The sequence below is a fragment of the Centroberyx gerrardi genome, chromosome 12, assembly GCF_048128805.1.
Source record: "Centroberyx gerrardi isolate f3 chromosome 12, fCenGer3.hap1.cur.20231027, whole genome shotgun sequence".
NCBI classification, from domain to species: domain Eukaryota; kingdom Metazoa; phylum Chordata; class Actinopteri; order Beryciformes; family Berycidae; genus Centroberyx; species Centroberyx gerrardi.
Genome location: NC_136008.1, coordinates 14,884,079 through 14,909,671, shown reverse-complemented (window position 1 = coordinate 14,909,671; position 25,593 = coordinate 14,884,079). Strand labels below are relative to the sequence as shown.

At 42.2% G+C, this 25,593-nt stretch overlaps 2 protein-coding genes across 4 annotated transcripts; one reads left to right on the top strand and one right to left on the bottom strand.

Moving 5' to 3' along the window:
• Positions 1-1,492: 1,492 nt before the first annotated feature.
• tbrg4 (transforming growth factor beta regulator 4) lies at positions 1,493-8,758 on the bottom strand. 2 transcript variants are annotated; one of them, XM_071916783.2, is made up of 11 exons: positions 8,680-8,758; positions 7,554-8,060; positions 7,117-7,437; positions 6,433-6,607; positions 6,104-6,261; positions 5,449-5,559; positions 5,177-5,321; positions 3,787-4,029; positions 3,397-3,508; positions 3,132-3,246; positions 1,493-2,438 (listed from the first exon to the last, which is right to left on the bottom strand). In XM_071916783.2, exons 2-11 carry the CDS (start codon positions 7,965-7,967, stop codon positions 2,337-2,339), a joined length of 1,896 nt encoding a protein of 631 aa, XP_071772884.2. In that variant the 5' UTR covers positions 7,968-8,060; positions 8,680-8,758; the 3' UTR covers positions 1,493-2,336. The 2 variants fall into 2 exon arrangements, with proteins under 2 accessions (XP_071772884.2, XP_071772885.2); XM_071916784.2 differs by lacking the exon at positions 8,680-8,758 and adding an exon at positions 8,540-8,624.
• A 948-nt stretch (positions 8,759-9,706) lies between these two features.
• LOC139925419 (potassium-transporting ATPase alpha chain 1) lies at positions 9,707-24,939 on the top strand. 2 transcript variants are annotated; one of them, XM_071916782.2, is made up of 25 exons: positions 9,707-9,807; positions 12,195-12,295; positions 13,570-13,680; positions 14,489-14,548; positions 14,835-15,038; positions 15,319-15,432; positions 15,718-15,852; positions 16,087-16,204; positions 16,682-16,950; positions 17,150-17,228; positions 17,621-17,740; positions 17,952-18,061; positions 18,761-18,895; positions 19,136-19,328; positions 19,585-19,760; positions 19,947-20,083; positions 20,697-20,847; positions 21,121-21,289; positions 21,697-21,851; positions 22,147-22,270; positions 22,934-23,079; positions 23,226-23,359; positions 24,024-24,125; positions 24,437-24,528; positions 24,637-24,939. In XM_071916782.2, exons 2-25 carry the CDS (start codon positions 12,284-12,286, stop codon positions 24,663-24,665), a joined length of 3,075 nt encoding a protein of 1,024 aa, XP_071772883.1. In that variant the 5' UTR covers positions 9,707-9,807; positions 12,195-12,283; the 3' UTR covers positions 24,666-24,939. The 2 variants fall into 2 exon arrangements, with proteins under 2 accessions (XP_071772883.1, XP_078143334.1); XM_078287208.1 differs by lacking the exon at positions 9,707-9,807 and having other exon boundaries at positions 12,087-12,295.
• Positions 24,940-25,593: the final 654 nt, after the last annotated feature.

The window sequence follows — 25,593 nt, the reverse complement described above, 5'->3', positions numbered from 1 at the left end:
GTTTAATTTCAAATGGCTTCGCTGCAACCCAGTTGACCTCAAACAAATTTAGCCTGCCTGTAAGCTCACAGCTTCGTGAAAGTGTTCAGAATCTCAACTGACATTATCCTCTCGGTTCGGCATCCTCTCAGCACTTCTCAGGTGTCAGTCTGAGCAGCAACAATAGTCCACATACAGATGGATATATATTTCACCACACACTGAAAGGCCTCACATCTGTTTCATGTTAGAATGTATTTAAAGTATCTGTACAGCAGCATAAGGGCACAATGGAGCCTCATTGTGTTCTTAATATTAAAACAATTATGAAACTTTTCAGTGTGCGGTGCAATATTTTCACACTATCTTCTCTTCTTGCTTGAACACATTGGCTGCCCCCTCACCATCCCAATGTCCACTAGAGACAGTCCTATCCCATGAGACAATAAGTACTGACTCACAGGTCAATACTGGAACTGCTAGCTGGGCTGGATGGAAGACAACAAGTCATCAGCCAATCAATCGATCAACCAGTCAGTGATTATCAGGAACAGTGAGGTAGGCACCATGCCTCTGAGCCAGTTAGTCACACATGACAGCCAGCACACCAAATTCTGTTTTATCACTGTTCTCGTTTATCCACATTTTACTTTGTCCGCACATAGCGGTTTGATCAGAATGACATTTCATTTTCTTGTTTGTCGTTTCACTTTCCGTCATCGACCTTGTACTTTCATTTTGCTCCCTCTCGACTGAGCTTCTCCTTCTTTCTCCTCTGCACTGTCTCGCTTTTTGTTTTTTCCTGTGTCTTCTTCAGCAGCTCCTTCTGCCTCTTATCAGCCTGTTGTGTTGGAGTGATGCTGCTGCCCCCGGTGCCCCCTTGTGTAAGCAGTTTCAGTTCAGCAAAGTGTTTATCTGAGAATCTTACCCTGGCTGTCTGCCTGTACACCTGCTTTTGGATTTGAACACACACACACACACACCACACAAACACACATAGAAAGCATCTGATTAACATATACAGTAAAATATTTAAAATCTATGCACTTGTAGAAATGAAGCATACAAAGCTGCGTCCCTTTCGTTAACATATTTAGTGATTTTCATGCCACTGAAGTAGTATTGTTATCCAGAGCTGAGCTGACAATAATGAATGAGTAACATCAGCATTGGAGAGGGACAGAATATGAAACCAGTTGTCATTTTATTAGCAAAGCCATGAGAAGGCTCCTCCTCAACACCACACTATGCTGACACAATAAATGTTCACTGATATTGATGCACATTCAGCACACACACACACACACACACACACACACGTCAGAGTAATAGAATACTGTGCCATTAGCTGTTGGATGTGAAATGAAGCATCTTCAGACTGAATACCACACCATAAAGAAGAACCTAATGCAACAGGCCCATAACTGTACACACCCTAAATAGTCTCACACATACAGTATCAACAAAACCAGTCCAAAGACACACAAGTGCCCCCCCCCCCCCCCCCCCCCCCCATCCTGAATCCTATCACTACATACGCAGTAAATCCGAGAATGAAAAAACATTCCATAGACCAATGCAGCAATAAAACAATTTATTCCATCACAAGATGACTCCACACCCTTTCTGGTGATAATAAAGTTATTCCAATTAATTAATATATTTTATTATTATTATTATTATTGCCACACAGAGGTTTCGGGCAAGACACCCTTCTTCAGTGCACTTTTTAGGCAAACAAACCACACAGTTTTTTGTTGTCTAAAAAGCGCACTGAAGAAGGGCGTCTTGCCCGAAACGTCTGTGGCAATAAATATAAATTAATTAATTGGAGTGCTGTCCTGGAGTATTTTGTTACACATTGTTTGAGGATTCAGCACCCACATAAATAAATGAAAAATCCAGCTGAGGGTTGAGCGTGTTTTTTGGTAAATTGTTTTGATAATAAAGTTATTCCAATCTATTCACATGGTGACATAAAGCACAACATTCATTAATTCAACAGAAATTCCCCCAGCACTTCTCTCATCACCCGGGGACATGCTGCCTTAGTCTCTCATCATATATTTTCTACTGAAGGACTCACTGTTAGTTTATTTTTGTATTTCTGTATCACTCTCTCTCTGGCTCCAGAACTCTCGATCGTCATCTCCATGGCAACAGGGAAAGCCCCACGCGTTGTCACGGGAACCAGAGTGAAGATGTGAGTTTTTTCTGACAAAGTCGGAGAGCGCTTTACTGCAACGCTGCTCATTTTTGAGTGTTTTCGTGGGTGTATGTGTGTGTCCCCCATGGTCCCATTGAGTTGGGACAGTTCCAATTCAGCTGAGCCTGCAATTTTTCACCATGTGCTCAGCTCACTTGGCCATGTCCTCAGCCACAGCCTTCCCCATTTTATCCTTCAGGTATGCCAGTTTCTGCCAGTATGACTGCAGCTCCAGCCACTCATAATATGGCACCTGGGAGGGGACAAAAGGGATGGATTTAGAGACATTACTTAGTGAGTAAAAAGCTTCTTATTACCAAGGATTAGCTAGTGCCTATGAATGAGAACGTAAGTGTAGACGCTGTCATGATGTTGTCATATAGTTAGGCTGATTATAAAAAGGAAATGATGCTGCTTTTCAGTTTCGGGTAGACTTAGTGGCCCAGTTTATATGCAAACCTGAGAGGCCAGGGATGTTGCCATTGGCTAAGGAGATTGTCCTAGATGAGAGGGAGAGCTTGGATTGGCCTAGATGAGACAGAGCTGCTGCTGGTGGCCGACAGCTATGACTATTTATACCAGAGACTGCAGGGGGACCCACCTGGCCCTGAGCTCTACTCCAGTATTAGGTCCCTCAGCTTGCAAGGCCTTAGCCTGCATGATACAGCAGCAGTGCTGCTTGTTTGCCTTCATTCACTCAAGTATCAGTCACTTTCCCCTTTGCCTGATATTGCATCATTGCTAGAATCATTGCTTGAAAGCAAGCCTTTAAACAACAAATCAATTTTTTTCAACTAGTTCTTGTGTGTCTCTGTGATAAAAAAAAATGATCTGAAGAATAAAAAACCATGACTTCAAGATCTATCATTCACTTTATGTCTGTTCATCTGCATTTCCTTCTTCCTCCTTTTCTCCCTTGTCACCCACATCTCCAGCCTCTCCATACCTCCACTGTGATGAAGCCAGCCAACTGGAGATGCCGCTTCATCATGGCAAACCGCCCCAGAAGGTCTTTACTCTTCAAGCCAAAGTTGGGAAATTCCCAAGCTATGAAGGCTAGCCTGAAAACAGATGGACAGTAGCAGATAAAAAAAAACACAACAGCTTTAGACAGCTACAGCAACAGAGAAACAGATGTGATCTTTAAAGCAAGAAAAGCTGAGCTGAATCTGTAACAACACAAGCCCACATGGCTCTCTTCCCTGACTCACCGCCGTGCCCCTTCAGGCAACGCCTGGTCTCCTCCTCCACCGGGTAAATGAGGGGCTTTCAGCATCAACAGCTCAATTGGCTTGTTCTCACAGTCCACCACCAGCTCACCATCTGATTTGAAAAGGGCATGTCAGCCATTAAAATAGCACTCAGAGCAAATGAAACAACAGAATGCTCCTTCACCTAAAATCTTTTTATAAGCAGTTACAGAGAGATCCATCAAAAGCTGCTTTCAGTGTAAAAGTGATAGGAGTATCAGGTCATGCCTCTATATTCAGGTCTGGCCATTTGACCTCTAATGTCCTATAAAGGTCCAGTAATACAAGGAATTGAGTGAGTGAATGTGCATGGCAAGCCGATGTGAGAGTTTATGTATTTGCTACCCTTACCAATCGTCCATCCATACACAGTGTCGACCCCGGTGCGAAGGGCCTCTGTCCTCCCACCCGCCAAACTCTGTAGCGCCTCCCTTAGGCTGATCTGCAGGGGGGACAGGGGGGAGCTGCTGGCCCGGACAGAGGGTGTAGTCAAGGAGAACGGAGGGACAGAGGTCTCTGGATGCTCTAAGTGGAGAGTAGCAGCAATGTGGAGGAGCTTCAACTGATAGTTCTCCACTCGACCTGGACTGCCTTCTGCAGACAGACAGGAAGAGAGAAAGAGAGAGAGAGAGAGAGAGAGAGAGAGAGAGAGAGAGAGAGAGAGAGAGAGGATGAGGGCTACATTAGCATCCATTAGCACAAATGCATCCCAAAACCACCTCAAAAGATTGTATCACTCAAGACTATGATTCATATCTGTGAGAAAATGGAATTACTGTGCCCGTCCAACCAGAAACCTATCAGTCCTGCACTGCCATCTGCTGAGCCAGAGTGGTGACCAGCATGTTTTGGGCGTCAGGTCCCAGAACCCTGATCCCAGATGCGTACACCACTTTCCATGGCCTCAACACAAACTCTAAACCATTCACACTTCATCAACCTATAAGTGGAGTTATGATAATATTGCAATGCCTCGTTATAAAAGAAGAGACACAGGGCCACAGTACTGGCCAATGTAATGAAACCGATTTAGACTATAATGTCATTGTAGGCCATATGGCTGGCTGGGAATCTGTTTCAGGATCAGAAATTAAGTTACAACATATTAAGAATTTGTATATCCTGCACATTAATTATGTCCTGTATCGGATTATAAACTGTCATTTGATATTTTCATCATTTTGGAAATGTGCTGTGATGGTTTTATATGCCATAGGAGGACTAACATCTTAGATGTTTGATGTCTGTTAATGCATAATGATGACACTGAATTTTCTGGCCCTTCATGATGCACTCAGATCAGATGTGTTCATACTCAAGATTGCTGCATGCATCACATTTTACCATTTAACACATTGTGTCAGTAATGCTCAGAGCTTGTCTAAAATTACTGGATATTGATCAACTTTACAGTAGATAGGAGTGTTCTGGCTTGTTTAGGCCTACTGCTGTTGTGTTGTTTGTTTGCTTGTTTATTCTTTTCCCATTTTTGGAAGCTCAACTCCAAGATCCCCCTGGACCGCTGATACTGGTGATGTATGCAGCAAATATGTGTGTGCACAACTGTGAGACTGATATAGAGTGAGTGTGTGTGTGTGTGTGTGTGTGTGTGTGTGTGTGTGTGTGTGTGTGTGTGTGTGTGTGTGCGTGTGTGTGTGTGTGTGTGCGCACGCATATATAAATAAACTATTCATCAAACAGAAGGAAGTAGGATGAAAGCATAGAGGCTGCGTGTGCTTACCTGAGAGTTTGGTCACATGTTGGTGTTGTGTGAGGGCGGTGAGGTGGTGGGGCTTGGCCTGCTGTAATACACACAAAGACCAGACCACATCTGTCTGCAGGAAAGGCTCCAGGCCTGAGAGACAGCCCTCCAGCTCAGTGTGAACCTGCACACAAAATGCCAAGGTCAAGCTTCAGAATAAGGGAAGACTTGCAATGAGTGCTTTTAAGTTAGGAAGGAGATGCAATCATGTGCAATCAGAGACAAGCTTTAATTTCTGAAGGGTAAGTTACCTTGCTGTAGAACTCCTCTCCTTTGCTGGGCTGGAAACCCAATCTGGCCAATGTCATGAGCAGATTACAGAGCTGAAGAGTGCTGTACTTCTGACTGTTTGTTATGTAGTGCTGAAAAGAAAGGTACAGAGAGAGTGAGTGAGAGAGGAAGAAAGAATTTGAATGATAAAATGATTTAATCTATGATTTTTTTTTTGGATTTGATTTTCTTTTATTTCCGTGTCATGCACACAAAGTGCCCAACCCTCATGGGTTTACAAGACACCAAAGTTACAGTTGCAGTGGTATTTCATTACATTTCATTTCAAAATTACAGTTTATTATACAGCGGTCTTAAACACAATATTCTGCCTTCTCTCCCAAGCTTGGCAAATAAAATCTGCTACAGAAAAGATTCCCTTCTTGAAACACAACTCAAGTTTTTCATAATCATCCAGCCCAAAAAAATCAACATAAATAGAGGACATTTTACTAAAAAGTGCATCCCTTACGTCCTCGTAGACAGGACAGTAAAGCAAGAAATGAACCTCATTCTCAATTTCACCTAACTCACACAACAAACAAAGTCTAGGAGTATTTAATCTATATTCAAAAATGTATTTAATCTATATTCAAAATGAATGGAATTAGAATTAATCCTTGGTGTGGGACTGACCTCAGCAAAGGCCTCAAAGAGCGGGAGGTGGAGCCACTTGAGGAAGCCCAGTGATTTAGCACAGCGTGTGACATCAGCAGAGCTGAGCTCAGGTGCTCTGGGTAACAACTCTGAGGCCATTCGCTGAAACACCTGAGAATGGTGGAAATTCAACTTCCCTAGAGAGCAAAGAAAAACAAAATTGAAAAGATCCATTACATGTTACTGAGCAGATTCTGTTTCTGTCTTGGAGGGCTTAAGACAACTTAGACATGGATAGTGCAAATTCAGTGTACATTCAGTGTGCATGCTTTACATATTAGTGAAGTGGACATGTTATGTGTTATTACCATAAGCATAGGCCATGTCCAGTAGCAGGGGAGTGGTTAAGTCTGACGAGGGTTTCTGGAGCAGGTGGTAGGACAGAGCTCTGAGCAGCGGAACAGACCGGCGGCTCTGAGTCGCCACAGACACACACACCCTACGGATCTCTTCTGCTGAAAAGCCCTCTGCCAGCTCCAATGCCTGCGAGAGAGATGGAAGGGAAACTTTGCTAAGGATAGTGATTTTGGACAAACTGTACCTACAGCCAGTGTTTTGTCTGATGAAAAAAAAAAACATTTGCCACTTGTTTGTAGTCAGTTTGTTGTGTTGTTTTCGTGATGTACTGTGCATATGTTTTTTTTAACTTGTTGGCCTTTTTTGAAGATAAAATGGTCATCAGGTTTTCAGTGATTGGGCACCTTACGGTTCAGATTTACTCTAGCCTGTCCATCCAGGAGTGAGTGTGGAACTATGCTCGCTTTTTCTACTATTAGACAAATACACAATTTCCCATTTCACACATCTTGGGGATTACTTGCAAATTCCCTACACAAAGAAAAACAGAATGAGCTTTTGAAAAGAGCAAATTTCCTCTTGAATAACTTTCTAGTGTAGTATAAAGCTAAGTTTGAGGCTAATGTGTGTTTGATTGGGGCATTAACAGTGGATTAAGTTAATGTGTAAAGTGGTATTGTGTCTTTTAACTCTACCTTGTCTTCTAGTCTGTCCATCAAGGTAGGTGACATGTGTTCTCCTTTGGATATCAGTGCACTGACGGTTTTAGCATCAGAGATTTCAGTCCAGCGCAGTTCCAGCTGTTTTAATGCAGCATTTGCTATTGCCACTTCCTGGTGACCTTTCCTCCCTGCCCCCCAGTCTACCAGGTAGGCCAGCTGCCTGTAGGTGAGCCTGCGCATTCGCCACAGGACCTCTGTCTGGACAGAATTGAGTACTGCAGCAGAGGAAGGCACACTCAGAATCCAGAGAGCTCGCAGGACAGACACTAGTGTGCTATTCCACACTGTAGACACCTGGGAGAAAAACACACATAAATGAGTAGATACATCTTTGTAGTGCAAACATAAAACAAAAGGGTCTAAAAAGGATGTCACTCATCTCACACAATCAGTGGCACTGTCATCCCTACCTTCCCAATTATGGTATCCATCATATCCTGCAGCCTCGGATCCATCATCAGTTCTGGGTTTGTTGTTATAAACCTGCCCTTCGCCCTCTGCGCCAACTGAGCCAATTTCACCATGGCAATAGCAGCTTGATTGCCATTTCCGCCCTGCTCTGCCCAGGCCTGCAGGACGTCCTCTGGAGCTGCTGCCTTTTCCACCAGCTCATCCAGCTGGGTGCGTGTAGGCATGAGGGAAGGGTTGTCTTCTCTGGCAATAGTCCTACCCTCACACATTAGCCTGCCCGCGACCCGCACCCAGACCTGAGCCCTCTGCACCTCTGCAGGTCCAGCCACAGTGGGAGGCAAGCGGGCAGCTGTGGCCTGCGAGGACGCCCTGGAGAGGAGTCGGGCATATCTGCCCAATAAGCGGCTGGCCATTGGGTCACAAGATGGGGAGCAGGTAGGAGGGGGTAAGACCTGAGAAAAAGCTTCTCACAATTCAGCAGCCAGAGTCACCATCCCAAATAAAACCTGAAGGGCAGGATAGATAAGAACATTTACTGTTTAAACTGAGAGGATGACAGGTTCAAGAAACATACCTCAATGATCAGCTGAACCCTTCATTAAATCAGTTAGATGTCCAATTGGCAATAATTCCATTTTGTCAAACATGTAAGTTACCATCATCATACCTACCAAAGGTTTAAACCATTTTATCAATCGTCATCTGTCAGATCAATTGCTGATCTTTCAGTATACTGTATTAGCAGTTGCTCTCGGATAGTCTGGTAGTGCTAGCTAACGTTATCAAGCAAGAGGGAGAATCTATTGGTTGTGTAACCCGCAATGCAGGCACTTAACGTTACACAACTAGAAACGGGGACTGAGACCAGCTAGCTAACTGTAGGTTGTTCCACTGAAGTGACACCTCACGCACTTTAAAGTTAATGTTGACGGAGCTGTGCAGCCAGAGAGTCAAGCGGTTCTGCCAAGATCATGTAAATCCTGACCTTGTCGAGGAAGGGAAGAGCCGCTCCTGACCGGCAAAGCTTCATTCTGCCCACCTCTGATATGACAGACTTTATATACAAAGGCAGCATGCTGGCACAATTGATATCGCCATCGCCTATCACCTTAATTTATGGCTTACCTTGATAAATTAGATAGCTTGGTGAAGGCTATACACCGACATTCACATGGAGCTGGCTGTCAGCAACAGTCGCAAGAAAATGACGTCACGTCGACGGTATTACGCGAGCTGCGCACCAAGCTGCAGTTGGCCAGAAATGTTTGACAGGTTCGCATAGAATTGAAGTATAAAGTTAACCAATAAAATATTATTGTCCGTTAACTTTCGCTTAGTTTATGTGAGGTATATGAGGTAGAGCTAGTGTCGCTCTCATGTCATGCCTCATTCTGTTGAGAGGCAGCTATAGCTAGCTGTTTGCTGTTTCAAATTTGAAGCTAATCTTTAGTGTCACTATCACAGCTGGCGTTAACTTTTATGCTTTGTTTGATATGTTGTGGTCAGACAGGCCAATGTCTCCTCCTGCTACAGCTCGGACTGGTGCACAGTGTTGGGGAAGCTACTTTGAAAGTGTAACGTTAGTTTTACAAGCTAGTTACTTCATATTGGAGGAATTGGAGAAAATTAAAATTCAGATTTTCACGATATGTGAGGTTATCAGCCTGGAAAAGTCCTGAATATTTAACTTTCCATCTCAACAGCATCCATTCCTACAGGCGTTTTTTTTCCATTTGAGAGAGCAACTTTGCTAAAGTAAGACATAGATATAGTGTCATCTAGTGGACAATTTGTGATACTGTAACAGTGGGTCTAAAATGAAAACACTGCATGAGGAATATTGCCTTGCTGTCACAGAATCTAATTTGAATCATGAACCAGTATTGGTGTTTTCAGAACGTATCCCTTGCCTTGTGTCACTTCTCTACCTCTCCTAAGTGTTCAATCAGATCAGGAGAATATTTCCTCATGAAATTTCCCAAAGATCAAGAAGAAATAAAATCCTGCCCAAATTCCCATCTATTTGGTGCACTCATCATGTTGATAAAACCTCAGACAATTTTTGTTTGCCGTGACATCGATACATGCTTTGAGTACAATATTTTAAGAGTTGAAACTCAGATTTCCTCTTTGTATCCGTCCAGGCGATATAACCAGACTGGCAAAGCCCTGGATATTTGCCTTCCCATCACTGACACAGAATAAAATCCGAACAGCAATGTGGAGATTAGCATGGCCACCAGTGACAGACAGGTGAACATTTGGGCTTCTTCTCTGAAGTATATGGCTACAGGTTTGACCAGTTGACAAAATGATCACAAATTATATGAGAGAAAAGAGGATTGCTGATCTCCCATGATGCCCCTCTCAATTTGTTACGTTTTTGCTGCTCTGTTAGGTTTTTGCTAGTTCTACCAGCATTACCTCAGCTAAGAAAGCAACTATCTGCTTCACTTGTGTATAGCTACTGAAGAGGGAGAGAGAATGTGGGTGTGTGTGTGTGTGTCGGTCTCTCTATCTCTGTACCTGTCTCTCGCTGTTTTGTTGCTCCATCCTCCTCTCTCTCTCTCTCTCTCTCTCTCTCTCTCTCTCTCTCTCTCTTTCTTTCTCCCCCTTCCTGCTGTTCTCTCTCCTCCCAGTAATGTGTAGTTAGAGCTGATAAAATGGGGTTGATAACATTACTTTGATTACAAAGCCACTGTCACTCTGCAGTACGCAGTGCAGTAGTGACTCTATTAAACACAACTTTATCTCGCCTGGCTCTTATTTACCCAGCATGCAACAGGACCTGGGCAGGAGCAGGAAGGGGCAGGGTGACCTTAGCTCCATTTTCACTTAATTGGGATAATGCTCTTTTAATTGGAATTACATTCAGCAGTTACAGAGTGCTGTGCTTTACTGTCTAGCATTAAAATGGAGGTTGTGTGTGTGTGTTGGGTGGGATATTTTTTATCCATCTATCAGCATTATTACCATTTACTTACATTATGATCGAGTCACAGTGTCCTCACCTATCAGCCACAGTGTACCTACCTCCTCAACCACTAGTAGTGTATGGTCCTTATTTCAAAGGCTCTTGATATCAACGTTAAGAGGGTTGCTGACGCATGTTTGATATAATGGAGCCTCAGCAGCCTATCACAGCACAGGGTAGTACTGACCCACAGAGCCTTTCACTGAACAATTGAGTGCTGTCCTTGATCATGAACTAAACAAATGGTAGACTTTTGTTTCATTAAGTAACTGAACAAATGCACTGACTTTCAGTAGTTTCAGTATTGGTACCAATTAATTGCATGAGTGGAGAAGGTAGATTAATTGCAATGAACTACCTGGTAGGTGTAAAACCAGCAGTGCTTTGGGTCCTGAGGACCAGGATTGAAGACCTCTGAGCTAGGCAGAGCTGAAGGCTGTGTTGGATTCCTCTAACACTGGTTATCAATCCTGGTCGTCGAGTACCACAGCCCTGCTGGTTTTCTGTCCTACCAGGTAGTTAATTGCATCCCTGGTGTAAATCAATCCCTCATTAGATGGCTTGAGTTCAAACTCAAAATTCCAAGGTACACCAAATTATTCACTGCTTAGTGCATCCATTTATGAATTGTTTGGAAGTACTGTATCACATGAAGTCCACTGTGATCATACAAGGACACTCTGGACAGGGCCCAATTTCTCTTGTTTTTGGCTTTGGGAGCATGTTGCCTTTGTTCAGAAATCAAGACTGGACTCTCCAAGATCATAGGAGTAATGTGAATTCTGTAAAGGGAAGAGTGGTGTTGAGGAAACACCAGTTTGGCAACATAACCAGACAGCACAGCAAATACGGTGCAAACAACCCAGAAGGAGGGGAGTTTATTAATCAAACATGGAGCTGGTAGGGGGAGGAAATGGTAGATAGTGGAGGGCGTTGGTGTGCCAGGGTCCAGTGAGCTGAAGGTGGATTCAGCTGGGGGGCAGAGGGAGTGTGCAGTTTTCAGGCTAGAGAGACAGCCAGTCAGTCAGTCAACTACTTTGTCTGTAGGAAGAGAAAACTATCATGAGGACAAGCTGAAGCAACACTGACCTGCCTCTGTGTTAAGGCTGCCTCTTATGCCCTTTAGCAAGGCAGTCAACCCCAACTCAATTAGGGAAGCTGCTCAGTAGCTAACAGTAGAAGACTGTGGTTGTACTGGGCAGCACCAAGGTGTGAATTCATGTAACTCAATGTCAGTCAGTCAACTGGAAGTGACATTGGTCTGTTTTAACCTTTACTGTTCCTCTGCTCTTTACTCCAATCAGTTTATCAGCAACAGAAACGTGCTGAGGGAGATAAGAGATACCAAAGAAACACTGGCCTACGCATAGGTTCTGATAGGAGTGTGTTTCCGTGCGTGTGTGTGTATGTGTGTGTGTATGTGGTATGGGTGACCTGGCTAGGGGTGACATTGTTGCTACTTGAGGTACCATTTTAGGGTGGGCACTGTATTAAAACGTGTGTTTAAACGTGAGTGTGTGTGTCTATGGGTGTTTGTGGGCATGTGCATATAAAAAGGGGAGGTTCAGGGTATATAAGCCTTTTCCAGAAAATTTGTCCTGTTTCTGGTCATTGTGTCTGTATGAGAGAGACACAGTGTGTGTGTGTGTTTGGGACTGGACCTAAGTGACAGCCAAGATTTCGGGGGCGAAGAAGGATCGAGTGGTCTGGACCTCCATTGATTTAGGAGAGGCGTCCCCCATCACACCAGCAACCATGAGCAAAAAGGTAGGAGATCCTGCTGATTAACCGATAGCCATAAAGTTATTTATTACTGGTTGTGAAAGTAGACAAATTCTTTGTTAAAGTGAAAAAAAGTGGTATTTGTCACTCCAGCCTGTTTAAAGGTTAGGCAGTGTCTGTGAAGGTGATTTTGGGTGCAGGGGGTTCATATTTTTTCAGAAGAAAACAATCTTGGATAGAAGATATAAAGTGAGTCCTTATTGCAAGTCTGTATGCAGTCAACAAACATGATCATTAATATATTAAAAGGTTCAACAACATTCATTCCCCTAGTGAGACAGAGAAAAGGAAGATACTAGTAGAGTTGGATGTTCTCAGATTTTAGCCTCCCTGCACTGGCTACCTGTGAGTTTTAGAATAATTTAATGATGTTATGGATTTCTTTTAAAGCTCAACTGGGTACGGCCCTGGAAATATCACTGAACTTTTATATGAGCACAGCCTGAGAACTTCAGGCAGGACCCTTTAGGTTGCTCTTTTTTTCTTCCAAATAACAGTTTTTCTTAAAATCCAGCCAAAGCATGATATACCTATTTAGGGCATTAGAGTCTATAAAGACATGTATACATATGTTTTGTTTATTTGTTTGTTTTCACATCACAAGACTATTATTTTTAACCTGTTTTTTTTTTTGTTTTTTTTACTTAGTGTGCTTTTTCATGTAGCGCACTCTGTATTTTTGTTGCAGTACATTGCAACTCTATAAGCTTAGTTATTCTTAGAAAAGAATAACTCCATCAATCAGTGAAGGTCAGTCAGTCAATGTCACATTCAAGCAAGCAGTCAATCAATTAATTGAACAATATCTGATCAGCTGATATTAATAAATGATGGGTGTCATCGATGAACAGTCTATAGTGTTTATATTTCAGTTATTTATTACTTGAACTGATTTTCACTTTGGTTTCAATTCCTTGTATTTTCTATACATGTATGTACACTGGCACAAAATAAGGCTGTTGATTTGTTAGTAAAGGCCTAAGGCTGAAAATGGCTTTAGGCCACATACGTCAGAGGCTCTCAGATGGGTTCATTTCAGGGGCCTGAGCTTGTTTGGAGTGGTCACATAATCTCAAAATATAATGCTTAATTGCAAAAATCACAACTATGATTACAGTATCAATACCTTCTAGTATGTGTGAAGTACAGACAAATAAATGTCTGTATAAATGTCTGACTGTCTGTCTGTCTCTCTGCTTGCCTGCATGCCTGTGTGTGTGTGTCTTTTTGCCTGTTTCTGCCCGTCTGTCTGCCTTTAGGACGCCTACGACATGTTTGAGATGGATGGAGAGGTGGATGTTAAGGTGAAGAAGAGTAAGAAGATGAAGAAGAAGGAGAGACTGGAGGGCATGAAGAAAGAGATGGACATAGTAAGTAGAGATAGAGATACTGAGAGAGAAAATGTCATTCCTTTTAGGTTATAGTTCATGGTCTATCTTTCTAACATTCAGCCTATCTTCATGAACGTACATCATGTGTATATTTTTGTGCTTGCAAGAACAGACTTTCTTTCAGACTTAGTTACTTAGTTTTTTGCAAACCCATGACTAAGATATGGCATTCGAACAGAAAGAAATCAACCAATTGTTGCATCATTTAATGTGATTAGCTGTACACACGGGAAAGTGTCTGTATGTTTTTTGTAGCATGTTCAAGCAGTTCAAATTTTCATCAGTGTTTCACCTTTTTGAGACTGGGTTTGGTCAGTTTGTTTGGCAAACAAGCATGGTCTTGGCCTAGTCTTGGTCTCAGACCAAATTTTTCTTCAATAATTACTTTTGTATGCTATATGTAACCCGTTTTTTAATTTCACCAGCCAAAAAAATGGGAATGGAAATGTATGCATTGAAATTAGATATTGGCATGGAAATTAGCTGTTTTTCATTGACATCACATGCGAGTAACTGCATATCAGACATTTATTGAGAGAGGTAACAACCTGAGCTGTACAGCTGGCTGATGCTTTAATATATGAATGTCTTTCATGCTTCTGTATACAGCACACTCGGCCACATGCCAGCCAGTCTTGACACAATGGCAGCCCATGAGGAAATGGCCATGTCAGTGTGTCTGCTGGGTTGTTTGATCAGGCAACTATGAAGGAGATCACCTTGATCCACGCTAATGTGCCCTTTAAATCTATTCTGAGTCAATGGTGTCCTCTGTCTCCTCCTGCAGGACGACCATGAGATTACATTTGAAGAGCTGGAAATGAGGTACAACACCAGTGTCACCAAGGTAAGTGTTTGTTTGTTTGTTTGTTTCTTTCTTTCTGTCTTTTTATTTTTTCCCTCCTCCCTTCATTCCTTTATATGTTTTGCTCTCCTACTTTCACTTGGTCGAAAGTCTTATTTCATTTAATTTCCCTCTCTTTCTCTCCTCCCTCCCTTCATCCTTCTCTCTCTCCCCCCTTCTGTCTCTCCCGTGTCCATCAGGGCCAAGACAGTGTTGGTCTCAACTTCAATTAGTTCTATCAAGCTATAATCACTTTATTCAGCTGTTTTCTTCCTCTGTCCGTCCACAGGGTATGACTACCACCTTTGCCCGTCAGGTCTTGGAGAGAGACGGTCCTAATGAACTGAAGCCTCCTAAAGGAACTCCAGAGTATATCAAGTTTGGCAGGCAGCTGGCCGGAGGATTGCAGTGTCTGATGTGGGTTGCTGCCGTCATCTGCTTCATCGCCTTCGGAATCGAACTTGCGAGAGGAAACTTCACCTGCTTTGACGATGTGAGTTATATTTCCATCGCTCAGGGCTGCGTTCGATTTGAAGATAGTTTTCTTTTTATCTTTATCTTTCTTAGATAGTCTTATCTTTTTTTTAGATAGTGGAGAAAGACATGGTCAGGAGATAAGAGAACATTTGTAGCTTTTGTGGATTGCTTTAAGCAGGAATTAATAGAGACAGCACAAGAAGACGGAGAGGAAAGGAGAGAAGATAGAAGAAATGAAAGAGGAGAGCAATGAGAAACGTCTATTTTTATGGTAACGTCTCCTCTCTCCCCTCCAGCTGTACCTGGCCATCGTTCTAATTGCTGTCGTTGTGGTAACTGGTTGCTTTGGTTACTATCAAGAGTTCAAGAGTACCAACATCATTGCCAGCTTCAAGAACCTGGTGCCGCAGGTGAGCTACATATGACTCGAACCAGTAAAAACAGAGCTAGGCAATGATGTCAACACATGGTTGAAATTCATTGTGCATGGGACCAGACCTCTTTTTCAGAACAATCATCAAACAGAACAGAAAAAAAGTACAACAATAACTATTTCACCCCAAGACTGAAGACTGTTTTTATGATAAACACAAACACCAATGTCTGTATCTCTCACTCTCCTTCTGTCTCTCTCTCCTTGTGTTCATCTCCCCCTCTCTTTGCTGATCTCACTCCCCCACCCACCCCCAATTTAGCAAGCCCTGGTGATCCGTGACGGCAAGAAGAATCAGATCAACGCCTACGAGTTGGTGGTGGGGGATCTGGTGGAGATCAAAGGAGGAGACAGAGTCCCTGCTGACATACGCATCATCACCGGTCAGGGCTGCAAGGTAGAGCACATACATACATACATAGGAAAAAAGAAAGAAATGCTACATATTATAACAAATGAATTATGTCCCCCATGAATGATGCAGGCATCCCTTGGGCCAATCAGTAACAACATGCATCATCCCTCCAAGTTTTGTCTAGTGTCTGAGATTTCATGTTTGACAGACAGACGGACGCAAACTGATCCATAGTCTATGGATTCTATTTATTTGTTAATGTGTTTTGTGTGTCAGGTTGACAACTCGTCTCTGACAGGGGAGTCTGAACCACAGACCAGGAGTCCAGAATGCACTCATGAGAATCCACTGGAGACAAGAAACATTGCTTTCTTCTCTACCACCTGTCTTGAAGGTACAGTATAGTACATACGTGTATAAATGTATCCATATGAACCCTATGGATACCGCACACCAAAGACGCCGACATCTTCTCTACAACCTGGTTTGAAGTTTGGATGCACACAGACTCTTTGCATTCTTGTCACTGGTGTTTAACCCCATTTTTTTTAGTCTAAGCGTTATTTATCCAGGGAACATCAGCTAAGCACACTTGCTCTTTTCCAGTGATGCCCTGCTTCACATTCATACAGTTCCACACATTCACACCCAGGAGCTGCCCAGTATAACCACAGTCTTCTACTGCAGCTACACTGGAACAGTTCAGGGTTAAGAGTCTTGCTCAAGGGCACCAAGACAGTAGTTGCCCTCTCCTGTCCTTTCAGATGTAAATACTCACCTGCTGTTGTATCTAACCTCCTCTCCTCTCCTTTCCTCTCCTCTCCTCTCCTCTCCTCTCCTCTCCTCTCCTCTCCTCTCCTCTCCTCTCCAGGTGTAGCTACTGGTATGATCATTAACACAGGTGACCGCACCATCATCGGTCGGATTGCCAGCTTGGCTAGCGGGGTCGGCAATGAGAAGACACCCATCGCCATAGAAATCGAACATTTTGTGGACATCATTGCCGGTTTAGCCATCTTTTTCGGCTTTACCTTCTTTGTGGTGGCCATGTTTATCGGATATGCCTTCCTGGAAGCTATGATCTTCTTCATGGCCATCGTGGTGGCATATGTGCCGGAGGGGCTGCTCGCTACTGTTACTGTGAGTTACTGTATAAAATGTGGTTCTCAAAATGTGTAGGACTCGTCTGTCTCTTTACCAATATTCTTGATGTTTAGTTTCCATTAAGTCTTAAAATGAATGTTGATGATTTTATTCATCATAAGTCATATAGACAAATTTAACACTGCTCTGCACCAACCTGTCTGTTTCTAACAACCTGTGTGTGTCTCTCTCACAGGTGTGTCTGTCCCTGACTGCTAAACGTCTAGCCAGGAAGAACTGTGTTGTGAAGAACCTGGAGGCTGTGGAGACACTAGGTTAGTACACCAGACATATCCAAAGAGGGCTTGATCCCCCTCCTGTTGACCTGAGGATCTGAGAAGTATGCCTTATAGCAAAATTACTTTTATTTCTGCTAACTGCTTTAGGTTAGATGGTTATGGACTGAAGATGTGTTTCAGAAGAGATGTGGAAAGCTTTCTCTACAGCCTAGACAAAACAGCTATGTATTTTTTTGTGTGATACATGAGTTTGTTTAAGAGAATGTTTGTTATACATACATATTGCAACATGATTTATAGACGTGTCTTGTCAGCCCATGTGGACTGGGCACCTTGAGTGGACGACAGCAATCTAGGCTCTATGAAGTTACTCCAGTATGTATGTACAGTATGTGTATATGTGTAACCTTCTAACCGTGTTTGTTAAGGCTCCACTTCAGTGATCTGTTCTGATAAGACGGGCACCCTGACCCAGAACAGGATGACTGTAGCTCACCTGTGGTTTGACAACCAGATCCACGCTGCTGATACCACTGAAGATCAGTCAGGTAAATGGATGGGTGGATGCATAGATAAATGAGGCTTGTTGCCATTCCTAGCATTTCCTATTGAAATCAATCAGCACTGTTCGTCTTAAAATAATAAACTTGTAGCTTGGTATTTCAACAGTAAAGTGATTTTCAAAGAAAGGTGGAATAATGTTGTTTTACATGTGGGTGGTCCTCTGTGATAACGCTGTTGTCCCTGTGTGGCCTCCAGGCCAGAGTTTTGACCAGTCATCAGAGACGTGGCGTTCCCTGGCAAGAGTGGCCGGCCTGTGTAACAGAGCTATATTCAAACCTGATCAAGAAGGAATACCCATTCCTAAGGTACATGAATACTATACAGTATAATAGTCTATTATAATGGATTGCTATATCATACAATTGACAGAGTACTCATTATTAATATACATACATACTGGTACTCTGATTGGAGCTAGTTTGTAGTACACCTCCATATGATGGCATACCGAGTGTAAAAAACTAAATGTTAGGAAGACCTTCTTTCTCCATCAGACCGACAGACCATGTGAATTCTGGTAGAAAACTATGAGCTCTTATTGATTTTAGTTATTCAATACACTTAGCCGTGATAGATGGGATAAAGAAAGAATTTTAATCTTTAATCCTTGTGACAATTGAGACATGGATTATGTAAAATATGTTGAAGTTGTACGGAATGCGCCTTCCATCTGTTCTGTAAATCTGCTAACACATTTGAACACCCTGCATGTACGCTCATGTACTGTACTCATGTACTAAACGGCAAATATTTCTAAATCTATCAGTAGTCAACATAGTGGCAATTCTTTCTAGCCAATAGGAACTGTGTAGATGAAGATGCTGTAGCATTAATCTTCAGTGTTTATTGTATTTTTGTCTACATTCTATTCTTTGATGCCGTAAGGACCCAATCACCCCTTGGGTAACAGTCAAATTCACATTATCTTAATGATGTATGACGGTATTATACAATGATTTTTTTCTATCTTCTCTTGCCTACCTCACCCTTACTAACCCACACAGAGGATCGTGGTCGGAGATGCATCGGAGACAGCTCTGCTGAAGTTCACAGAGCTCACTATAGGCAACATCATTGACTACCGCGAACGCTTCAAGAAGGTGGTGGAAGTGCCCTTTAACTCCACCAACAAGTTCCAGGTGAGAAGAGGAGGCTTTGTTATTACTGGGCTTGTAGGCCATGAAGAGCTTCTTCTCTCTCTCTCTCTCTCTGTACTTCTTCCATCCTTCTCCCACCCTTTCTGTCCCTCCCTGTTACCCTACTCTGTACATTTCTGTTATTGTGATATAAGAACACAGCTAAATGTCTAAATGCCTCCCTCTTCCCTCCCCCTCTCTCTTTTCATCCCTTTCTCTTCTGTCCTCCCTGCCTCTCTCTAGCTGTCTGTCCATGAGTTGGAGGACCCCCTGGACCTGCGCTACCTCTTGGTGATGAAGGGGGCACCAGAGCGCATCTTAGAGCGCTGCTCCACCATTTTGATAAAAGGCCAGGAGCTGCCTCTGGATGAACAGTGGAAAGAAGCCTTCCAGACGGCTTACATGGACCTGGGAGGACTGGGAGAGAGAGTACTGGGTTAGAGAGCGCTTTTCAAGACCTTCATCATGTGGCCCGCTATGATAACAATATCTTTGAGCGGCGTGGAAAACTTCAAAGCCTTTGTCAATATAATCAAATGCATTGCTGCCATTAAATGATATATAAATAAATAAATAAATAAACGATGAGTACATAGCTAAACTAGATAAGAGATAAGCTGTTGATCCCTATCTAAAATAGGTCTTCTCTCTCTTTCCCCTTTCCTTCCTCCTCTCCTCTCGTCTCCTTCCAGGTTTCTGTCATATCTATCTCAATGAGAAAGAGTTTCCTCGTGGCTATAGTTTTGATTCCGATGAGATGAATTTCACCACGTCAGGACTGTGCTTTGCTGGTCTCATCTCCATGATCGACCCACCCAGAGCCACTGTACCTGACGCAGTGATGAAATGTCGTACTGCTGGTATCAGGGTGTGTTCACACTGTTAATCCACACAGTAATTGGCACAATGTTAAATTCTTCAGGGTGACAGAAATCAGGCCGGTCTTGATTTCTGGTCACTGCCGAATGTCTGTAGGATTGTTTTTATAGTGATTAAGAATCTTGTCTGTCTGTCTGTCCCTTTTACATAACCTTTTTACATCTTGGCACTTCAGGTTGTCATGGTGACTGGAGACCATCCAATCACAGCAAGGGCGATAGCAGCCAACGTTGGTATCATCACAGAAGGTAGTGAAACAGTGGAAGACATTGCCACGAGGAAACGCATACCTGTAGAGCAAGTCAACAAGAGGTACATGCATCACTACTGTCCATATGTCAAACAATGCTCATTTCCCACCGGTGTAACGTTATTCTTTTTTTTTATGGCTGCCATCTTGGGTGTACCAAAGAGATTACCATGATATGTCTGGCAATTGGCTTTTTGTCCATTTCAGCTCTGTAAACTTGAGACTTGAGAGTCCAGTGGTTTTCTTACCTTAGCTGCAGAATTATACACAATAGTCCAGGCCAGAATAACCTGAGAATTCAAAGTTTCACATGAGATGAGGTGTTTGTTTTGTGTGAGGTATGAAAACTATTTAGATTCTGTCATGAATTTGGGGGGATTTGTTTGGGAAGATCAGAGACACAATGAAACATTTAAGATTTCATTGTGTGAGATTGCCAGTCTGTAGTCGTTTGGTCTCCACTGCTGTCCCAGCAATGATCAGTTGCCGTTGTTTGATATCAATAGTAATTGAACATTTTGTATAGAAATTAGGTTACCACATTCTTCCTGTGTTGCCTAAATGTTTGTGGGTGTGTGCCTGCCTATCTGTATGCATGCATGCATGTCTGTGTGTGTGTGTGTGTGTGTGTGTGTGTGTGCATTTATGTACTGACGTCTGTCTATCTGTATGCAGGGACGCCCGTGCGTGTGTGATCAACGGCGGTCAGCTGAAGGACATGACCAGTGATGAGTTAGACGATGCACTACGGAATCATCCTGAGATGGTGTTTGCCAGAACCTCTCCTCAGCAGAAACTCATTATAGTGGAGAGTTGTCAACGACTGGTATATACACACAGACATACTGTGTATACACACTAGGGATGGGCCGATATGCTTATCTCACGATACGTTTCAATACACGATAATGGGCCAGCTCATAAATGGAACACTTGATTATCTTGAATATTAGGGGAATTTTGGTGTGCATGTATTCATATCTAATACGTATCGTCAAATAAAATTTTCAGGCTTCCGAGAGATGTTGTTTTACTCCTTACTTTCATCCATCTCTTCCCTCTCTCCTTTTCCCTCCTCCACTCTCTTCACCACTCCCAGGGTTCTATTGTCGCGGTGACAGGTGATGGTGTGAACGACTCTCCGGCTCTTAAGAAGGCCGACATCGGCATCGCCATGGGGATCGCCGGGTCAGATGCTGCCAAGAACGCCGCAGACATGATCCTGTTGGACGATAACTTTGCTTCTATTGTCACTGGAGTGGAGCAGGGTGAGACTTGAAGATACAGAAGGGAGACTGTGTGTGTGTGTGTGTGTGTGCTTATTTTATAAAGGTTCCATTTTATTCACTTTTCATTTATTTGTTTTCAATATTGCCTCAGGATAAGAATAATGTGTTTTCTGATGTTTTCAAATAATTGTAGCTAGGTTAATATGATTTTCATGAATTAATTTGAAGGAAAGGGTGTGCAGACTTTTGATATCTGCAATATTCAGTATATACATATTGTACAGTATAAAGTACATAGAGCTCCTTTAAGGGTTAAGATACAAAATAATTCATAGTAACCAGAACGTAGCAGTGTGAGGGAAAACATGAAGTCAATAGTGAGTACACTGACTAAAATCATTCCAGAGTGACTCCCTGTTTGTGTGTGTGTGTGTGTGTGTCTTTAGGCCGTCTCATCTTTGACAACCTGAAGAAGTCTATTGCCTACACGCTGACCAAGAACATTCCAGAACTGACACCATATCTGATCTACATCACCGTCAGCGTGCCTCTTCCTCTGGGCTGCATCACCATTCTCTTCATCGAACTGGCCACTGACATTGTGAGTGATTATGTAATTAGTAGCAATTAAGCAGGAAACCAATTATTTAATTATTGTCATTATTGTTACCATCATTATCATTATCATTGTAGATGAGTGTCTCTAATTTTTGTGAAACTTTCATTGCGCATCAGCACACAACTCATTATCCTCATCATCACAATCCGTTTCATTGAGTAATATAATTAAAGTATGAATAAATTATCTTCATCCTCACTCCCCTAACAACTTCCTCTCATCCCCACTGCAGCCAGTAGAGTGATATCCTGATTTCTTATCGGTTTCTTTCCCATAGTTCCCCTCTGTCTCTCTGGCCTATGAGAAAGCAGAGAGTGACATCATGCACCTGAAGCCCAGGAACCCTCGCCGTGACAGGCTGGTAAATGAAGCACTGGCTGCCTACTCGTACTTCCAGATAGGTAAGGCTGTGTTAGTGCTGGTTAACAAAACATTATGTATTTTACTACAGTCCCCAATTGTGTTAAACTGAATACTTGCTTCATAGGGATGCAACATGTCCACCACAGAAGGCTGCAGAAATTGTGACGAGAGAACTAAACCAAGTCCATTCTTATTCTGGCCTCATACACACTTTCACCTTAAAACATTGAGAACCATTTCAGTTCCTTAAGACTGTCATATATGCACTACAAAAAAACATTTTACCATTTAGGACCTGCTTTGGAAACGGCTCACAAATCATTATAGCTGTATCTAATAGCTGTAACAGTTTTTGAAATGTGATCCTTTTATTGTGTGATATAGGTTGGTGCACTATAATGCAAGAAAAGCTGAAAATAAATATTCTCCAGTACTACCATCTCTCTATATTTTATCAAACTTTTATCAAACTCATATTGATAGCAATGTTTAGCTTCTACCTTCCACATTAACAACATTGCTATAACTGCATGGTAAATGGAAACATTATTCTAATGATGAGTCCTTAATGCACATGGAATAGTTTTACCTTGTATGTGTGTATGTGTGCTGCCACTAACTAAATCATTTCCAAACTACTGAATGTGCAAGTATGTAAGAACCCTGTGATTGTTTTTTTTTCTTTTCTCCCTCTGTTTTAGGAGCCATCCAGTCTTTTGCAGGGTTTACAGATTATTTCACAGCCATGGCCCAGGAGGGCTGGTTTCCACTGTTGTGTGTGGGGCTGCGTTCTCAGTGGGAGGACGTCCGTCTCCAGGACTTACAGGACAGCTACGGACAGGAATGGGTTAGTATGGATAAACACACACAGACCCTTACTCTATAGCCCCTTTTCATAGTGTGGACACACATTGTCTCCTCTCCTCTGTGTCTTGTATTTTTGATCAGGATAGAAACCAAATAACTCTTCCCCTATCTCCTCCTCTGCTGTAGACCTTCAGTCAGAGGTTGTACCAGGAGTATACGTGCTACACTGTGTTCTTCGTCAGTATAGAGATCTGTCAGATCTCAGATGTGCTGATCAGGAAGACTCGACGTCTCTCTCTCTTCCAGCAAGGATTCTTCAGGTCAGTACAGTCCCGTTGCTCACATGGTCCTGCGTTCTGTAGCTCAATAGCTACACCATGGCACTAACACTTCCAGGGTTAGGGCTCCATTCCCTGTACACCTCAATTAGTAGACCATGACACTATTATTGTGAGGGACTGGGGGTTGCATTCATCTCACTGGGTACAGCAATGACACTGATACTGCCAGCATTAAACGTTCCTTTCCCCAAATACAAAAAAATGGATGCCACTGTGGTATTTGTAAGGCACTTTGGATGAAGTGTCCACCAAATGGAAGATATGTAATGGCATATAAAATTAATGCTATATCCTTTTGAAATTGTTGAACTGTTGTATTTAGCATTGCATTGTCCAACCTTTACCCTTAAACTTTCACCTCTCTATTCCTTGGTGATTCATGAATGTGGCATGAATTATAAGTCACTGTGGATAATTCTAATTGTATTACATTAGTATTTACATAAATATAATTGAACATACTTTTGCTCATGCATCCATTTCTGTGCAGATAGAGGCATCCAATAAGGCCTCTCTTCATTTTTTGTTTTTGTTAATCCATTTCATATGGAAATAAGTAAACCTAAACCATCTCCTCCTCACTGTAATATGATTCCGACTGGGTATTGGTAACTTCTGTGTGTGTGTGTGTTTATGTGTGTAGGAACCGTGTACTGTTATCGGCCATCATCTTCCAGCTATGCCTGGGTAATCTGCTGTGTTACTGTCCTGGAATGCCCAATATCTTCAACTTCATGCCTATCAGGTAACACAAGGCCTCATTCAGCTGAGCACCATTTGAAAACCAAACCCAGACTGGATTTGAAAAAAACAAAACATCAATTGATTAGTATGTTGTGACTCTTGAGTATAAACATTTGAAATTAAATGTAATTTTTTAAATATAAAAATAGGTAATCCATGACAATCAATGATCTGTAAGGTCCAAACTGTTTTTTGTGTTTAACTCCCACCCTATTTTTGGGAGTATGAGCTACTAAAATGGTAGCACTGTAGAATGCTGTATAATGCTACAATGTTATGGTTTATGGCTCTTTTATATCTGTCTCTGTCCAGGGTCCAATGGTGGTTTGTTCCCGTTCCGTACGGTATTCTAATCTTTGTCTATGATGAGATCAGGAAGTTAGGAGTCAGGAGATATCCAGGAAGTAAGTCGATATTCTTCATTCATCCCTCCATCCATTCATTTATCCATCAACCCATCTGTACATCCATCCAATATATCATTAATCTCTATCTCGTTCTTTCTCTCTCAGGTTGGTGGGATCAGGAATTGTACTACTGAGACCAGAGCCATCCATCCATCCATCCATCCATCCATCCATCCATATGCACAGAATAGTGCAAACCCAATGGGCCTTACCCCATTCACACCCTACTCTATTATGATCTATGTTTTTATAGCTCAACCTATCTTTTAATGTTCATATTATATTAACATTCGAGATCGTACCTAAATCCTGTCAACAAAGTAAAAAGGTAATCATTAATGAAAGTCATCATTGAATAATTCACACAAATTTGCTCTACTCCAGCTCTTTGGCTGTGTCTGCATTGTATTTGTACTAATACAAAAAACAAATGTTTTATGACTGATAATGATCCCAAATTGATATCAAAACTACTTAGGCCTGTGTATGTGTACTCATGATTCAAAAGAATCCACTAATTGGTTTCGGACTCATTCTTTTCTAGTTCTTAGCACTGAATTGCTGTTCCTTGCACTTGTTCTTTACTACAATACTAGTAATTATGGAATGCACAAATGCTGACTTATTTAAATGTTGGATTTTTTGTGAATCACTCTGAATAACAGTTTGTGTTGTAAGATGCTTTGTGCAGGATTTCTTCACTGATGTATACTGACTGTACAAAATGGTAACAAAATATATGCACAAAAAGGATGCATGCACACCTTTCCACGAGTCTGGGATTTATAAAAAAGCTAATTCAACATGAGTTTGTGTACTGTGTTCCTACACCATGCAAACATATACTTTGAAGGGGATCTGGGTGTGGGATTGGGTGACACCAAATTGTAAAGGTAATTTTAGTCTTAATAAAATGTCTCAGTAGTGGCTGGACAAATGCCAGTAAAAGCCCAAATTAACATCTTAGTCATCCGAGTTGTGATTTTTAAAATGTAACTACTGTAAATACGGTACATTTGATCCTTGTTGGAATTTTATTTTTCATTGTCTCAAATATTAGTG

Excerpts from the sequence above, each read along its gene's own strand:
- tbrg4 (XM_071916783.2), bottom strand. The coding sequence starts at position 7,967 with ATGGCCAGCCGCTTATTGGGCAGATATGCCCGACTCCTCTCCAGGGCG. Across the intron at positions 4,030-5,176 it reads ACATGTGACCAAACTCTCAG|AAGGCAGTCCAGGTCGAGTG; the intron begins GTAAGCACACGC and ends GTCTGTCTGCAG. Across the intron at positions 3,247-3,396 it reads TTGCCTGAAGGGGCACGGCG|GCTAGCCTTCATAGCTTGGG; the intron begins GTGAGTCAGGGA and ends ATCTGTTTTCAG.
- LOC139925419 (XM_071916782.2), top strand. Across the intron at positions 15,039-15,318 it reads ACTTCACCTGCTTTGACGAT|CTGTACCTGGCCATCGTTCT; the intron begins GTGAGTTATATT and ends TCTCCCCTCCAG. Across the intron at positions 22,271-22,933 it reads CTACTCGTACTTCCAGATAG|GAGCCATCCAGTCTTTTGCA; the intron begins GTAAGGCTGTGT and ends CCTCTGTTTTAG.